This window comes from Aphelocoma coerulescens, chromosome 3 (assembly GCF_041296385.1).
Source record: "Aphelocoma coerulescens isolate FSJ_1873_10779 chromosome 3, UR_Acoe_1.0, whole genome shotgun sequence".
In the NCBI taxonomy this organism is placed as follows: Eukaryota; Metazoa; Chordata; class Aves; order Passeriformes; family Corvidae; genus Aphelocoma; species Aphelocoma coerulescens.
Window position 1 is genome coordinate 33,810,594 of NC_091016.1, and position 19,012 is coordinate 33,829,605.

The 19,012-nt window shown below is 42.7% G+C and overlaps 1 protein-coding gene across 1 annotated transcript in view; it reads right to left on the bottom strand.

Moving 5' to 3' along the window:
- Positions 1 to 13,602, bottom strand: part of LOC138107046 (uncharacterized) — an 80,081-nt gene extending 66,479 nt beyond the window's left edge. The window contains exon 1 of the mRNA XM_069008380.1: positions 13,432 to 13,602. Coding sequence (XP_068864481.1) covers positions 13,432 to 13,602 — 171 coding nt within the window. The remainder of the gene's footprint in view (positions 1 to 13,431) is intronic.
- Between the last annotated feature and the right edge of the window lie 5,410 nt (positions 13,603 to 19,012).

Consider the following 19,012-nt stretch of genomic DNA (forward strand, 5'->3'; position numbering starts at 1 on the left):
GGCTTAAAGCAACCTGTTTCCTACAGCAGACATAATTTTTCCTTTCTGTGAGGCTTTCATCATGACACAGCACATACAGCAGAAAAAAATTCTGGACTCTGTAGCATTGCTGTTGAGTGACTTTCACCATTGCTAGCAGCCACCAAGTGAAACGGTTGTAGAAACCTTCTCCTGGATCTGTATAAATGATGCCAAATGCAAAGCACTGGAGCATTGTATATTATATCCTTTCTCACGTTCTAGGCTTCACATTTTGCCACATACAATATAATTTCCCCACGTTTCTAGGCAGTAGTCATGTTTGTATTTATGCCTGCATCAAACAATTCTATAAACTCATGTGAGGCCAAAGCTTGTCCTAAATAACTAAGAATGTCAGGTAGAAAAACCTATTTATTTCAAATTTATGAATGCTGGATAAAGCTATAAAATTGCTGTACCATGGGAAGGTTAATATTATAGTGAATCAGCAATTTTCTACCGCAGCTGGTGTCATATAACTCCCTGAAAAGGGAAAAATGTCTAAGTGAGTCACTGCCATTAATAGTCTTGCATTTAGAAAGGACTGAGGAACTGTCTTAGAAAAAATGTATGACTGTCCTTGCACCCACTGGTCTGTAAGAGCTGGAGATGTGTCATGGAAAAATCCCAGAAAAAAAAAAGGAGGAACAAAGAGCAGGAAGTGGCTTTTGAAAACAAAGATGTTAAGAGTTCAAGGAACTCAAAGGAGCACACTTAGACCAAGGGAAGTCCTTTGACCATTGTACCACGAGAAGGAAAAGGTACCTTATTCTGGGAGAAGGAGATGGGGTTTGGAGTATACACAAACAGTAAGTGGCAGCCTCCCTCGAGGGAGGGAAGAGGCAGGAGAGAAAAATATGAAGCTGAGCAGATTCTTCATGTCACAAAAGAAGTACATGTGTGAAAAAGATGAGGCACAGGAATATGGTACTTATGGAGAGATGCAGGAACTCAGAACATCTGCAATGAAATCTTTCCACAGAAACTAAAAGGCATGTGTCTCCCTCATTGGTGGAACTGGGTTTTTTACCCAAGAAATCTGAAAAGCTGTGGATCTTTGGTTTGTTGTTGTTTCAATTTCAAGAGCTCGCTTTCTTCTGTCTTCCAGTTTCCTGCATATTCAATCTCACTGTATTAGGATGACTATTCTAAATTACCTGGTCTTGGCCAATGGTCCCACTTCTGAAGTACTCTCCAGGCAGAGTAGCATTAGGGCCAAGCTACAGTCATCACAATTTGTCTGTTCATTACCGCCTACTCAGGCTGCATCTCCCTACAGAAAGCAAAATAACTGCTAGGCTGTGATAGGAACCCAGACAACAAGGGAAAATGGTAATAGGGAAAGGACCGTCTTCACATTAACCTTTGAGCTGATGATTTCCAGTTGTGAGTGTGCACTGAAGAAGAACACAGCACAATCTATGAGTCTGTTTCTTCAGTATTGACATGGGGCTGCAATGACCATAGCTACACCCTTTAGCAGTGGAAACTTCCATCTTCTCTTGCCCTTGTGAGGAAAACTGAGCAAGCAGGGGGGTAAATGGCCCTGCTTTGTCTCCCTGGTGCAAACCTCAGCCCCAGTGAAGACTTGCCAAGCATCATCTCAGGTTTTCGGTGCTGATACACTGAGGACTGGCAGGCAGTTCAGTGTCCTGTTCTCTAAATAGTGGCAATGGGAAGGAAGAAGAGGCACTACTGGTTAGTTGCTCACTTTTTATGGACTGGCAGAGCTGTATCCTTTGTTAGTGGTCAGAGGGATAAGAGTATTTCAAAGCTTTAGGGGAAAATGGTATCAGAAACTTACAGGTGGGGAACAACAAAACAGTGGTGCAGTTGCCCTTAGTTTTTCATTATCTCCCCACTGGCATTAGATGTAAAGAGAAACCATGAAAACTGAGCCATCAAATAAAAATGCTCATAGATGTAAATTAAAGCACATTTAATCACAGGTGAAAATTGTGCTTTTTAACTGTCCAGAGAGTATTGATGCCTAAGCATTTCTTGTGTAAGAGCAATAAGGTCCCAAAGTGTTTGATTAAAGAAGGAATGTTTGCCAATAACAACAGACACAAAAACTGAAGCCAAAGGTTTTATATGATCACACAGTGTTTTCAGACATGAGGGCCATGTCAGAACATGACTTAAAATTGGCAACAGCTATTTCTTAAGGACCCTGTCTCTTGGTGACATTACTCATTAACTCAGTCTTGCATTGTTGACTCATTCAGACTCTATCTAAACAGGGAGAAGCTTACATGCTTCTCTTTTCACCTATGAAACATAAACATTTTATGAAGGCAGAAATTGTGGTTAACATGCTACATGCTTGAAAATACATTAAAAGTCTCGTGACTTAGCTGAAAGTAGCTGACAGGAAGTAGAAGAAAATGGGAGCTCCCCCAAGGCATTAAATATCTATCTCTATACCAAAGGTATGCTTCTGTATACAAGTTATCCAGGCATGAGGTCTCAGAAGAAAAAGCCAAGTGATGCCTCTTCACAGTTCAGCAGAAAGCCTAGTAATAAGAGAGAAAACCTGTAATCCAGTAACAGAAACCTCACCTGAGAGATGTGGAAACAGCCTGATTTAGAGAAGGGACAAGTTGTGTCTTCCGTCTCTTAAGTGAGTGTCCTAATCCATAGGCAATAGATGATTCTAGGATTGGAGCTTCTCCTTCTGTAGCAACTTCTGTTGTAAATCAGAGAGTAAATATGGCATTGAGGAAGGCAGAAGGAACCTGGCCTTACAGCTAGCTGACAAGAGTGCTCTTCTAGGAGGTCTGAGACTCATGAGACTCTGGCCTTCTGGACTCAGGATCTTGCACAAAGCTCTCTTGTAAGCCAGGTGAGTACTTTAGCTACCATGCGTAGACTTACTAGATCCACCTGGAACATACTTGTCCTGTCCCATTAATATTGCAATATTGCAACAGGGGATTTGGTTCATCTACACCTGCATCCTAATGGGCTGTTTTCCCTCTGACCTAGTTACTAGACCTAAAACTTTGATTGTTTAGGTCAAGCTCAGATGCATGCAAAGTTGGAAAGTCTAAGAAAGCTATTAAAAAAAAAGATAAACCCTTTCTTTCTGGAAAGTTCACAGTTTCATTTAGTACAAAATGAAGAAATACCTTCAAGACTTCAGAAATTTTAATGGCCTGGGAAAATGATTTCTTTAAAGTTGTAGTACTGTTGTAGACAACTGTAACAGAAATGCTGAGTGGTATGAATGCGAATTGAGTGTGGAAGTTCTGGAAGGGACCCAACCACCATGCTCTCTGCCACCATCTTCCTAGGGCAAGTCAGGAGCACTCCAGGACCTCTGTGTCATTATTGAGTGAGTTAAGCCTGCTAGTCCTAGGACTCTTATCCAGGCGTGTCTGCATGCACCCAGTTTTTGGTCATCTCCAGCACATTCATCTCCTCCTCTGCCTTGGAAAAACATTCTGGACTAGTTTGGCCAGAAAATTTGTGCATCCATTTTCTATGCTGTCCCTCAGAATTCCAAAAGCAAAAGTTTAGGTGCTTGACTGTAGTGAATCTAAGAGAAGACAACTCTAACAATCCCACGGATGACTGTCTTAGTGCAAGTGTTACATAAACCAATAATGTCTTCAGTCCTAACTCTTTGTCACGCCCAACAACCAGTAGATGGAGCTTATTTACCAGCACTGGAAGAACCAAAGAGTCTCAATTCCAGCATTTTTGGATGGTAAATAGCAGCAAGTCACACTGATGATAAATGTATTGTACTGTACCTTACAGTGCACATCTTAATGTACAGCAGTGGCCTTGGTTGGGTCATTTTGTCAGTCCTTGAGTTTAAGAGATAACCCCTTGTGTCATGGATCTCAAGGTCCCCAATACAACTGAGAAAAGAATGACTAGATTCATGTACCTTGAAATGTCCTCATTTACACACTCAACAAAACATCTCTAAGAAATCCTTCCTTCGTTTTCCACCTCAAAACTTGCTGACTGCAAAGCAGAACCTCAGACTTAGGAATTAAGCAGCACAGATTCCCCTGTTACCTGGAGTTCACAGATAAAAATCTTTTCCATCTGGAGTGGACTCACAATATAGTTTTTATGATTGTGGCTCACCCTTTCCGGCGTCCTGTTTCCCTTGAATCGCTAGACACTGCTCTGGAGTGAGGACAAAACCAAGCCCTGTGGCCGAGGGGAGTAAGGAAGCCTCCATCCAGGGAACATGTGTGCTGGCCCCGCAGGGCAGGGCAGGGCAGGGCAGCGCCTTCCCAGAAGGAACACTTACAGGCTGCTTCTAAAGTCTGGGGGCTAACCTGTGCCTTAGATACTGCTGCCCTGCATCACTGCTCTTAAACCAGACCAAAATGACTCAGCACCTCCTGTTGCTCTAGAACAGCAACCCCAAACCTTGTGTGGTGTATTTTTCTGCAGCTGCCTCACAGCAGCAGCCAATTGTGAAGACTGCAGTGTAAGAAAACTAACAGGCAGGGCTCTGAGCCTTCACTCTTAGGGCACACGGGCTCCTTATATGAACCTTTATCAGGACATTTAGATGCAGCATTTACATATGTTCATTTCTAAAACAGAACCCAACTCATAGTTCATTTGTCTCAAAATACAGTCAGGTAATTTTTTGGATCACCACTTTTTTTTTTTAACAAAAGGTTAAGTCATTTTAGCTATGGACTTTGTGCATGTGTGAGTGTGAAATGTGTACATGGGCTAAAAATTCTGAGTATTTGTGTGCAAAATTTAAAATAAAGTGTTTTTAAATGAAGTGTTTTTTCCCCCTTATCATAATTTCCTGGCTTTCAGGAAACCTTTTCTTTCTAAATTTTTCTAATTCCATTTCAAAAAGGAACTTGTATAAGAAAATATATTAAAAAAAGAAAATGCAAAACAATTAGCACATTTCAACCATCTCATCTAAGAATGCTGCAGATTTTCGTTGGGCATTTCCTGCCTTGAAATCTGTTTTGGCATTATCACACAGAGGTAAGTAATCTGCTGAGAGTACTTTCTGCTCCAAGGGTCCCTCTAGGCTATGAAGAACTGGTTTAGGACTGACACATTGGCTTTTGTCCCAGCTCCAGCGTCCAGGGAAGATCAGGAGCCCAGCTTGTAGTTGCTAAGCTCGAGGTAGTCACTGCTTCACAGCACCTTAGGAGGGGCAACACAAATGACCCCGGCCCTGGGGAGGCTCCAGCTCACACTAAGCGTTGTTGCGGCCCCTGCAGGACTCCAGGGCGTGACCCCAAAGGTAACCAGACGATTTTGCTCCCATGCCTGCAGTGCACAAACTGAATAACAGTGTAAAACCCTCTTCAGCACTAGGATATAGAAGCCAAATTTCTTCAATTTCCTTTTTTTTTTTTTTTTCACAGTGAAAACGGGATATACAAATCAAACCCGGTACTGCTGGCTCTTAAAGATTCTGTTTAAATCACAGCCACCATTCAGGTGATTACACAGTAAACACTTTCTTTTCAGGCTTCCAGCTCTCATAGTCATGAAAACTCCAGAACAAGAAGCCAGATGACAATTTTAAAAGCTCTAAGGCTCTTATATCCTTAAAAAGAAAAATCTCATGATTTTTAAGACAATCACGATGCTAGAATCTGAGTCATAATTTTTGAATATTTAGCACGGGTGGGGAAATCACTGATTTTGTAGCACTAAATGTGGTGCGTGCAGTCCTCAATAGAGTGGGGCACGAGCAGCCTCATAGGAGCAACCAGGACAGCAAAGGACAGCACAGACAGCAGAGGTTCTGACACTTTGCAGATTTTGCAGCCCCTGTGACAGGTTAGGCACTTGCTTACAGAGGGTTTTGAGAGTGGCAACATCACATCCAGCTCATAGCAACAGCAGGTCCGTGGAGAACTCATCTTTGCTGGCTTAAAGTTCCGTGGCTGGCTCGTTGATATCCAGCCAAAGTTTGCCTGATGTATCAAAGAGTGTACTGCTTGCTCGACTGATGTATCAACTACAAGATCTTTCAATGACCTTCAAACATGGTGCCTCGTTTTCTAAAATAAATCAGTTTCTAAAGCTTTGGTTAGAAACAGTTTAAAACTTTTAACTTTCAAGCCTTCATCTTTGAAGAGGCAATGGAGAAACATTCCTTACTTTGTACTCATTCACTACATGAGTATTGAAACAGAAACTCCTGAGGACTACGAGTATAGTCTGAGATCAATCACTTTCTACCTTACATACAGGTATTCACTGGGCATATCATCAGCTAGTATATCCCACGGGACACTCTTGAAACTGGCACAGTAACAGACTGTCCCTGATTTTCATGGTTTTGTTGTCTGGGGTTTTTTTGCCCCTGGCATATAGCTTTCAAATGTAAACTTACCTACTAAAATTTTACCAAGGAAAGATATTTGGTTACTTTGAGGATCTCAATTGCTGCCAGTCACTAAAGTAAGAATTAGATGAGAACAAACACCTATTAGAAAAACCCTCTCCTTTCTCAAAAGAATGGAATTTTCTAAAAACATGCTTTGTTTTGACTCCTTTAAAGGTTTCCATTATTTCAAAACCAAAAAAAAAATCCTTGAATTGCAAACAAAACAAGTGAAAATTGTCAAAATAACCCTCTGGAAGAAGTGTGCATCTCTCTTTTCATGTGATTATGTGAGTGTTCACTGTCAAGGACCAGGAGTTCCTCAGCCAGGCAGTGCTCAAAGCAATCAGATCCTTTTAGGCATCACAGTAGGCTTTAGCAGCTGCATTGTTTAGTCACTGCAAAGGAAATATTAACTATGTGGGAGATGGTGTTGTGAAATCACACTGTGAAAGGCCAGTGTCCCTAAAGGAGACAGAGGAGCCCTGCAAGAATCAACTTCATTCAAATAAAGGGAGAGAGGCCACTCGGCCATACCCCTGTGGGGTCTCTCTTGATTTTTTGGTGGATGCAGCCTCCTTTAATCCTAAATTCTTGACCACATGTTGCCCTCCTCCCTTCCCCATTGGCTGAGGTACTGGGAAGGTACAGCCACCTACTACATATTCCTCCTTTAATATGTATCCCTGCTCATCATGCATTGTATGACCATTAAAATTTGTTTTAAGCAACCCTGGGCAGACAAGTGAATATTCATAAGTCTCTTAAGCCGGTACATTTCCCCCCCAAAGTTCAGAAGTTCAGCCTGTGCTCAGTTCTGCAACAAACTTGCGCAGCTTGATTTTCGTAAGAACCCCCACATCCATTCTTTCAGAACCTGATAGGTTCTTTCGGATCGAGTCACTTGTGAAGACACGAACACCCAATTCTCCCTCAGTGTCCTAATGACTCCCTACTCCATGCTTTGTCACAAGAGGAAGGAGATGATCCTGGCATTTCGAAAGCTGTTGCAATTTTTCATTGATTGAGGTGTAGATACTTTCTTGGAAAGTTACTAGTTACAAAGATATTATTCTTGGAAAAGCAGTATCTTTGGAAAATTGTGCCAAAAGGAGCTGAAACTCTCTTCCATCTTTATTAATGGCCATACATAAATTAAAGATTGTGTTTCTGTAGCTTGCCTTCAGGGACACTTTTTGCTGTAGCTAACAGTAGTCGCTGTAGTTTAGATGGAAAAAAAGATAGTGGTATTGATGTGATTTTGGCTTGATATGGTATCTCGAGATCAGGTTTTAAAATCTGTGCCCGAGGTTCTCCAGTAACCTGAAGAGGATGAGATTTCAGAAACAGATGCTTTGTCCTCTTGGTTAGCATGAATTAGTGAGAAGCCTCATGGCAGAGTGCTTTGCAGCTGAAGTTTCATTACTCTGAGCATTAAAACCTCTTGAGAACTTTCCTCTGCCAGCAGAGGTCATGCCAATATCTTCTTGTACGTTGAAATCTTTGCTGTTCATCTGCTGATTCTCTAGCATCAGAGCATATATAGTGCTGGTATCCATCTCCAAAAAAGCATTATGATTTGACTTAATTTCCTGGGATTCTTCACTGTTAGCTGCCTCCTGCTAAGGATTTTTACATTTACTTAGAGGACAGGTTTCATACCTGCCAGGTGAGATGAACTCTGGCTGCCTCTGGCTGCCCATATCTGTGAGGTTGCTGATGTTCAGTAGCTGTTTTTTTTTAGTATCTAAAGATGCCTGAGAAACCACAGTCAGGTAGTCCTTGCCTAGGAGAGCTTATGAAGCAGAAACTTTAGAGAGAGAAGGAGGAGATTTTTTCCCTGTTCCTGCTGACTGACCGAGTTTGTCTGACATGATACCCTGCTGTGATACAGGCAGAGGGGAGCAAGAAGCATAAAGCACATATGTGGCTCTAGCACATGCAATTTCTTTACTGTGGGCAACCCCAGGAGCGACCCTGCCCTTCAGAACTGAGGCAGGACATTCACTGTTAACCACTTCTGTGCTTATCAACAGATGGGGGTAAGAAACAGAAGATGGAAAGGAAGGCATGGACACAAAGACAAGGTAAAGAACAAAGTGAACTGCTGCAGAGCAGCACCATCTTATGAAGTACCTCTGCACTTTCAGGGACACAAGGAGATACAAGTTGGTGGCCTATTTATTTTATATAATGTGCACAGTACATCTAGGAAGTGACACTGCTGAAGTTACCACTACAGGAGCATTGTAGCTACCACTACTTTACCATCACATATATACTCATAAAACCCAGAAGTATGGATGCTTTATAATTTACTAATATTTCTTTTTGGTCAAGTTTGACAACTGTACTAGGATGAGGACCTAGGAATCCTGATGTTTCTGTTAGGGAGAAAATCTGCTCACACACAAGTGAAGCCACCTGCCTTTTGTGAAACTTCGTGCAAGCCCATTTGTAAATTGTGCAGTTGAATTTACTCAAGATGCCCACTCAACCTGGATGTGCTGCTCTGTGACATTTACCTTGCTCATCATGTTTTTTCAAGTCACAGTGGGGAACACTGAGAACACTGCAGCAAAAGGAAATAATTTCAGGAAAACTGCCTGGGTTTTTGAAGGAATCCTGTGCAGTATTAGGGAAACACTGGGAATATAATGACTTTTCTGTCCTTTGGTGTGATTAAGCACATAAATGCTCTGGGTTTAAGGGCACATTGGTAACTCAGATGTTCTGGTATTTGAAGCTGTAGGATATATGTCAGTCTAAATCCAGATAGCCAGGGATTAGTATCAAGGCTTATTTTAATACAGAAGCCACACAGGATTAAAGGAACTACTTGCTTTTCTTCTCATACAGAGAGAGTGAAAATAACTCTTGAATAGCTCAAGATTTATGCATCATTTAAGTCCTGTTCTGATGCTGCTAAGTAGAGCATTGTGATGTATCTCTGCATAAAGGTGACCTTAGCACAGCAGGAGTACCCCAAGGTGTTTATCTGGCCCCTGCGAGGACATGTGAGAGAACTGAAACTCTTCCTACAGGCAGATTTACAGCACCAGCAAGAACCTGACTGAACCAAGAATTCTCCAAGGGTTTTCTGGCAAAACCCTCAACATAAGTATTTTATTTAAATGTTTATTGAAAAAAATTACCAATAAAGGTATTTGTATTATTTAAATGTCTTCCACATCACTACTTTTGAATCTGCTTCTAATCTAACCCTTTTAATCAAGTTATTTTTATTTAAATTAAACCTCTAAATTTGGATTATACAGTTTATTGCTGATTTATATCCTAAATCATTTGCTTTCTACAGTTTTCCAAAATAAGACCCAGGCTGCCAGAGACTGGCATGCTGGAGTTTCTGCTGGAGCCTACCTGCCACCCTATGTACAGCAGTCTTCCATGGATACATGAGATTAAACTCCCTTTAAGGTCAATAGCACTGTTCCCCTGTGTTACTGAAACAAAATCTAAGTTTCAAAGAGTTTAAGTCATATATATCAATTATGATGCTCTAGTCTGACTTCTTCCAAAGGACTGACCAAAGAAAGTAACCCAGGAATTCCTGTTTAAAGTCCAGAGCTCTCCTCTGAAAAGTAGGCAGGCTTCTAGGAAGATACCCTTTCCTGTCACAGAGACTAGAACAACAAGGAATTCAGTACACCCAAATATCCTTCACTGCTAAAAGCATGCAGATGCATGCATGAATTGTAGTAAGAGTTTCAGATATTCATAACATGCTAGATCTCTCACTTCTAATTTTTTGGAGTCTTCCTTCTCACCTTACCATGGGGTTTATTGCCAATCTTTGCATACTCAAAGGCAAACTCCTCTGATTATTTTTTTTTTTACCCCTTAGGGAAATTGTATTTTGAGCACCAATCATGACACTGAATAAAGGCACTGAATCTAGAAACTCTGGGTTGCTGGGACTCCTGGGACTCTGTGGGAGCAGAAAAGGCATACTCACGGCTATGAATGACAATGTGGGACACTCAAGCTACCCTTCCAGTTACTTCTATGGGTCCAGAAAACCTAGAGTCTGTGGGGAAGCAAGCAGGAAGGAAAATACCACACATGTTCAATCCCCAGCCTTTTGTATCAGCATAGAAAACAGTCACAGACTAGCTCCTGACACAAGAGAGCAGGATCAGTGCATCGCTATCGGTCTGAGGGACAGAAAAATGCCACACTTAAATACTCATAGAAGAGTTGTAATCATTTAGCTAAAAAATATTGCATCACGCTTCTTTAGTTCAATCATTGCAGCAGTGTGTGTATGTACATACTCTGTACTAGTCTGAGGGAAACTTCACCAGGGTAAGCAGGGTTTAAAGGAAACACACAGTGAAACTGGTGCAATATCATCATTCTAATGAAACTGATACATTTCCTCTGTGTAATGAACTGGTTTTCAGACTCCACTGCCTTGTCTGCACCATCATTTATATCGACAAAAAAAAGGGTACCTTACCAAATCAGCTGGGGGGATACTTCTTATCAGATCAAAAATTCTCAAGGCAACATCAAGGCTAATCTAATAATGATTTAATGGCTTTCCTGTTAGGTTTTTTATTTATAAAGCAATCCAGGAAATCGCAGGGACTATAAGTCAGCATGATTGATCTCCATAAGTCTATGAGTATGGGGGTAATTGCTTATTTGCCATGTGTGTGTTTCCATCAGGTTTCTTAGCTAAGCAAATTCCTCAGTGTAAATACTTTTGTCAAATGACACAGGGACAAATTCTGTCCAGCCTGTGCTTTATATGCAAGGTGCCAGCAATTCTAGGATTCTGTATCTGTGGATCCCAGTGAAATGAAACCTTGTTCAAGAGTCCACATGACTACTACCATCTTACTAAGTACAGTGAAGGTCCTTGCTGCATCCTCCTGTATAACAGTGCTGGAGTAACTCTGGGATGCTGCAGCAGCCTGGTGTCCTGCCTACTGGAATAGCTGACTCCTACTCAGCTCAGTAAGCTACAGTCCTCAAAGGCTGTCAGACTGAAGAGCCAGAGAGCACCCAGAGGATGCAGTATTTCACAGGTTCACCCCTGGAACATGGCAGGGATCAAGCTCCAGCTGTGACAACCACACACATAATGTGCCAACTCTGCAACTGCTCTGCAAATCACTGTTGGGGAGGTGTTAAGCTATGGAAAACAAAAGGCAGGAGGAGGTGAAAATTGATTGAAGGTCTATTTCATTTCTTTTGCTGGATGGCCTACTAAACATATAATGCCAGAAAGGTCCAGTTCTGGCCTTTGCTCCTTCAAGACCTCCCATCTGAGACATGGGCTGTGTGGAGGAGAATATGCTCCACAGACCCCAGCTAGCTGTCAATAAGCAGAGATCTCATTTGTTTAAGAACTCCCATTCTTGAGTAGCCCCAGTGGCCTGTGGATAATGGAGTGCAAATTCTTGCCTTGCTGTCTCTCTCTAGCCCCAGGAACAGGGAGTCCAATGCATCTGCAAGTTTTGAGGTAACCAGAGGCCACAATGCCACACACAGACACATGAGAGGAGCTGGGATCTGTCACAGTCCATTTGGTTGTCAGCTCTATTCTGATACCTACAAGAAACATTATCCCTTGCATTGTATGAATGAGCTTATTTGCTGAAGATTTGTATTTGAGGCATGAGTCTAACGCTGTCTGCCTTAGTTATTCAGCAGGAAATCCGCAGTCTCTCACTGAAATTGTAGCAAGTCCCATATTTGCTCTGTATACGTTATGTAAGAGTTACTATTCTGGGCTATGCTAAATTTAAAAGAGAAATCTATCAGGGACTCCTACCAGCAACTTGGGCATTGAAATGTTCAGGAGGATCTCCTTCTTTGATTAGGCAGATTGTGAGCAGAAAAGCAGAGTCTGAAGCTTAATTTATGTCCCAGTTCAAGTCAAAAGAGAAAATTGTAAAGCCCTAGACATAATGTCAATGATACTATCCTTTAATTTACCCCCAGCATAAAATTTTAGTTACACTGACACACAACATTTATAAGGGGGCATATCCTCAGGCCCTCACCAATAGATTAATTTCCTTTCCTAGACTGGCTAGGGAGAGTCGGGTGTGTAAGTGATACAACCATGGATGGCCTACACTCAAGCCATGTAGGCTTATTAGAACCTTGTGAAAATAATCTCTTTTCACTCCTGAATGTTCATGGCTTAGGTGGGGCTCACACACAGACCTTGTACTGCTTTACCTCCTAGGAGTGACTTTTTAACTACTTTTAAGTGATTAAAATGTCAAGTGAATGCCATAGAATATGTGAAAGATTGCTTGTTGCTTTCACCCTATCAGCATTTTACTAAATAGCAACAATAATTTGATATCTACTTAATTTACCAGTGCTAAGAAAATTAATGGGGGAAAAAAAAAAGAGATAAACACTAAGAGCTAGATATTCAAATGTTTACTGGCACCTAAGTGCATGGCATAAACCTGTAGAAACCTAGATGTTTTGATCAATGTTTGTAACATAATGAATATACGCTGTCTCTGAAAACTTTTCATTCAGTGACATAGGACAGCAGACTGTACACAGCCTTGAATAACTCTTTTTGGAAAGCTTTCGCAAGAAGGCAGATAAAGTGAGACTCCCCGAAGGATGATGCTGTGACAAACAGGTCAATACCTAAAACCGTGACTGATCCCACTTTCCTCTCTATCCTACTCCAGGCAATCTCATTCAGTTCAAATCCAGCTCCAAAGGCTATCTATGAAAGGCCTCAGAAGGTGCATGAGCTTTCTGTCCAGCGCTTCCTGAGGTGCTCGGTGCCTTCCAGAGGGGGAAGCCCATTCCAACCCGGGGTAAGTCAGCTTGCTCCACCAGCATCAGGGTGACACTGCCGACTGCCACCAGCATTTGAGGAATGACGGAGCTGCTCAACAGGTTATTTTTCTCAAATACTCACTTTCAATTCAACGTTGTACCAGAAAACACCTTATCACAGGCCAGGCGAGGTGAAAGAAAGGCACCTGAGTATTTTATATCTCAGTGAGATGCTGAGAGTTGAGTTTTCAGCTTTCAGGAGGAGTTGGGTGCAGGCTCACCGTGAACAGGAATGGTGCATATTTATCACCGTGGTTTCTCAGATGTTCGGCAGCCGGTGCATTGTAGTGTGAGCAGCAGTTCTTGGCTGCTGGTGTGGTTTCCACCGGGAAGGTGCCTTCCGATACGCTGGGAAGGAGCTGGGGCTCATTGACACACCTGAAAATCCCCATCTCCACCCAACATAGGGAGGCATCACAGGTGGGCTACTGAAACTGCTGCTGCTCGCTCGCTGTGCCGAGAACCGGGCGGCCCTACAACACTTGGAAATGCTTGTCTTTCTCTCCATAACAAGAAGGACAACGGCGTCCTCAGCCGGCGCCGCTCCAGGCTCGGTGGTGCCGCTTCCCTCGCCACCAGCCCTCAGGGGCCACAAGATGGCGCCGTGCGCGGCTCCCAACATGGCGGCGGCGGGCGGCAGGAGCGGGGCTGGCAGCGGTGCGCTGTCGCCGGCACTGCTCGATTTCCTGAGGGAAAACCCGGAGCCTCGGGTGTGACAGCCCTGCCCTTGGCCTCAAGTGCGATGGAGGACAGACACTGCGCTTGCTGGGGATGAAGGCTCAGCCACCCAAGCACACTCCAAAGGACTGGAAGACCCTTGTTTATGATCAAGTACTAATACCTACCATATGTGTAACACGCACACTTGCAGGCCTCTTCTTGTCCCCAGATTATCAGTTTTTAATTTTCTTTCCTTTAAGAAACGAAGTAATTATGCGAAGATGTTCAGCAAAGTCTTGTAACAGGTCAGCGACAAAGCAGGGCACGAGCAGCAGGGCACTGAACTGCTGGTCCTTCTGGGAATGCTCGTGCTTCAGCTGGGATAATCAAAATAACCACTGCCGTACGCAGCCAGAACTTTTCAAGCGAAGACCTTCATGGTGAAACCCAAACATGACTGAAACCCCCTGTGTATCAAAAGCAGAGAAGTCCCAGCCAGTTCTGGTGTGCTATCAACATTAACGTGGCTGAGTGGGCTATTATGGCTCCAAAGAATTACTGGTCCTGATAGGTGAGAACAATCGTGCCACATTTCAATCAAACACCAGGCTAAAGAAAAGAAGGCTTAGAGGCAAGTAGTTGTACAAAAAATTCTTACTTTTTATCCTTTGGAAAACTGCGAAGTTATATGGAAAGTTTCAGGTCCGTAGTCTGTGAATAGCTGCAAAATGCAGCTGCATTACTGGGAAGACTCTAAAATATACAAAAATCTCTGCACTTTGAGAACACTTCCCGTTGATATAACTTGTAATGGAGATCAGTGCCAAAGCTGGGATTGTAATTCAGGACTTTTACCTCTCAGCCAGTCTCAACTTTGGTTCCTCTATAACAGTGCTATAGAAAATTATCCCCATGGAGCCAATTGCACCTTTGGAAATTTGGAAACGGTGGGGTTCCCCTTCCTGCTGAAGTGGTGTTCAGCTGTTGAGAGAGTATCATACTGTGTCTTCCTCCCAGGACCCTTCTGGGAATTGCATAATCCAGAACCTATGCAAAAAGGTGTGGATGGGCTTAGGAGTTCACTCAGTACCCTTGGAAAATCTCCATAAAATTATATATTCTTCCTGGATGCTCAATGCTCCTGTGAAATCACCCTGCCAGAGCATCCAGAGTGGCTTCTGGGACAGCATCAGGGCAGAGATGGCCTCCTCGTGGCTGCAGCATCTCTCACAGATCCCCTGAGGACATCAGAGCTTGCAGCAGCTCCACTGTCTGCAGGGTAAACCTGTGAGGAGTCATGGAGGCATTTCTCCCCTCTACTGCGCCTCCTGCAGATTTTTCCTTGGGAAGGAATGATCTAAGCCCATGGGATTTGGGATTCAATGTTTCTACCCTAACAACAACTGTAGTGCACTTCCCAAGTGGAGGTAAAGAGTTTTGCTTCTCTGCTGCTGTTGAGCAGCTGTTAATAGTCTGTATAAAGTATATCTCTGTGCCAAAATTCAGGCTTCTCCTTTAAGTAACTTCCAAACTAGCCTTCTGGAAATGCCTTCTGCTCATTTAAGTGCCAGCGCTGCCCTCATCACGGGGGGAGGAGGGGAGAGAGCCGAAATACGAGGTCATGTTCTAGTCATGTGACTGCTGCAGCATCTGTCAACTGCGATACAAATACTAAGCCATAACTGTGCATTTATGACATTCAAACCTGCTCAGCAAAGTCTCTCCTCCTCTCTGGTGCCTTTGCCCTTTCTCTACCTAGGGATTGTCTTAAAAGTTGCCTAAGCAAACCTGCACCACGAATCACAAAGCATACATTTTGGTGGTTCTGTTGTACTGAATATTGCACCACAAAAATCACATTCTAATTAAATCCTTTCCCTGTAAAAAGCTTCAGGACAGTCTCTTGGGTGGGACTGTTTGGAGTGGCAAATTTAACTACTGTGCTTCAGGATAGCTCTGAGCCTGTTAGGCTGAGCAGGAGTGAATGCAGTCTCCTGCCTGGAGCAGCTGGGGTTTGGAAACTTTTCCCAAGCTATCTGCAAGATTCTCACCTCAGCTGCAGTGTGGCTGTGTAGGTTATGTAATCATTGGATAAAGTAGTTCGGGATTTGGTTTTTTTTTTTCCCGTGACTGTTTTATGACTCCGGGGATAGCCAGATCCGTTGTGGGTTACGTCAGGAGGTGCAGCAGCACACCAGTGTTTTCTCTCTCTCTCTCTGCAGCCAGCCTTCTGTATTGCAGACTCAGAAGCATTGCCAGCACAGTGTGAACACATTCCCATTGTTTACAACTTTCCATTTTTATTTGGTGAGCCATGGCAGAGAAGAACGAATACAGACTGTGTATTGGGTAGCCCCCCAGTTATTAGAACCACAGATGTATTTAATTGCATAGGATCCAGCAATATCCAACAGCGTTTGTTGTGAGTAGTAAATTCATCAGAACTGTACAAGGCCTTATAGATTAGCCCTTGTATGACACAGATTGCTCATTAGGTTAGCCAAATGCAGATTTTTTTAGGAGAAATATAAGAATTATGCCAGAATTCAGCTAGCTCAGCAACTTAACATCAGCAGAGACCAAGGCTGATGCTTAGGGAACATTTCTCTCAGAAGAGTGTTTTTTCTCCTAGAACATTGTCGCATTTTTTGGCAAAGTTGAACAGTTTCCTGAGTCAGAGGTTGCATATGGATCATCATATTTATTAGCCAAGGGTGGAATCATCCTTCACAAATCTTTCCAATCTTTTTAAAGCACACTTACCCATTTTTGCTGCTACAACTGCTGGCTATGAGTCACAACAGCATTAAGCACCATGTTAAAGCAATTGTTTTCTGATTGTTTAAAACCTGCTCCTTGGCAATTTCCTTACTTTTCAGTTCACATTTATCTCATCTGTTAAGCACCATAAAACCCCTGGTCACATTTGATGAGTTATAAGCTGATGCATTATTCTCTCCCCACTCAGTAGAGAATCAGAGAGAACAGTAAGCAATCTATTGAACTGGTGGGAAGAAGAACTACAATCCTTGCTGGCAGCATTTGGGCTGTCTCCGATGGCTAGTGGTGATGTGGGAGAAGAGCTGTACTCTGTAGCTACCCTACAAAACCCATCACATGCCCCTAAAGAAATCTGGTAAAGGGGGAATGCAGAACCTCTAAGGCTCTTGTAGCTGTTCATTGGAAAAGGTGAACAACGGAGAAAGGAAGTTCACCAGCAGTTCTCAAAGCTTTGAATCCCTTCTGCTTCTGCAGAAATAAACCAGATACTCAGCTCTATGCTCCTGCCTGTATTCCCTCAGTTGAAGAAGACACTTACCCAGGTGACAGTGAATATGAGCTTAAGGCAGGCTTAAGATCACAAGTAACTGAACATACTAAAGCATCCTGAGGATGTGTTGGCCCATAATGCTTCAGGATAGAAATTGCAAGCTCTGGGAAATTTGTGATCCCTGAATAATTTTCACAGAGCTTACAAAAATTGTCAGAGGCTAATGCTGGCAAGGGAGAAGTTACGTGGACCTTGAATGCAATTTGCTAGCAAAGTCCTTAGTGACTAACCCAGCTCTGACACAAGTACCAAGAACAGCAAGAGTGACACCATCCTCTAGGCATACCCAAATTTGAATCTGCCTCATCCCATGCTTCAGTGTTATAATTAAAAGGCGTGCTACGAATGTGGTGTTTGCAGCCAACTAGGGATAGGAATCATATCACATCCCTTGGCAGAAAATGGAATTGTATGTCTGTAGGAACTTGACATATGAGAAAATTCAAGGGAGAAGACCAGTAGAAGACAAGGGCAGGCTTTATCTTCACTCCTAGGTATTTAATGAATTAGGAAGTTCTATCAGGCCCAGCTTCTCACTTTGGACTGTTTGAGGCAGTTCAAGCCAAAGGCTGAGAGTTCTGACTGTGTCAGCTGTAGCAGTTTGGTGTGTACTCTGTCCTCTGCTTGTCTCCTGGTTGCTTCTGACTCTTCCCTTGCATCCTGCATCCCTGCAGGAGCTGGGTTTTTCTCAGACTGAAATCTCCTTGAAGACAGCAATATCTTACTGTAGGCCATAGTATGACAGAGCCTCTAACTGCAGCAGGAGATGTGTTACTCTGAATGCCTTCATTTGTGTATGTCATGTTTTGCATTTGATAAATGAGCTGCGCAATGAGAGCCATTTCCAGATGCAAGAAATTCTCTGAGAGCTTCCTTAATAGAAAAAGCATTTGATGCTTGAAAGAGCATAGTAACAAGTTGGCACTGCATCTAAGCCTTTTATAACAGTTTAATTCACACCCTCTCTCCAAATGTAAATTAATCCAGATTGGGAAATGTTGGAAATCTGAAGCAATGTATGTAATTTGATACTAGCATACGGGTGGGGAAGGAAGAATGAAAGAAAACATCCTGCTCAAATCCTTGTATGAGCATTAAGCCAATGTTTTTAAGCCTTCTGGTCTTGAGGCTAATAGTGCTGCTGACTCCAACAATCAGAAACTGAGCATCAGGCCCTAAACTTCCATCCCTAGATCTGCTGAAAAATTCTCTAGTATTTAAAACTTTATAGTTCAGCTTTCCACCTCTTTTTCAAAATCAGGAGGGCAACATTTTTAATAAAACCAAACTAAGTTAGGACTTTGGAAAGTATAACTTCAGAGCATGGATTTTGAGGAAAAAGAAACCTCTCAATAAAAACAATATGGCAGAAAAATACAATTCTTGCAAAAAAGTACTTGCTGTGCACGTGTGGGAAAAACACACGGATACAGACTGAATCAATTTTGGAAATGCTTTTGTCCAGTTGCTATTCCATAGCATGGCTCCATTTTTTTAAACAAAATTTTCCCCTCTATTACTGATTTTTAAAAAGCAGGCCACTTCCCATTAAAATGTTTCTAGGCAGGCCCTAGCAGAGCAAAGGCTGGCATCCTGCAGTCAGTCATACAGGTGGCAGGGCACTTGCATAAAAGCTGCCATTAGCATAAGCACTCTTCTGCTGGTTCTGCTTTTAGCACTTAACCCTTTTCCAAGCTCTCTGGAAAGGATGGGTGTATCAAGTCCCAAATCTGGGAGCTGTCTAGGGGATGAGTCTGTGTTTGTGTAGCTGATGCAAAGGAGATGGAAGGTACTGCAGATTACCATCTGAG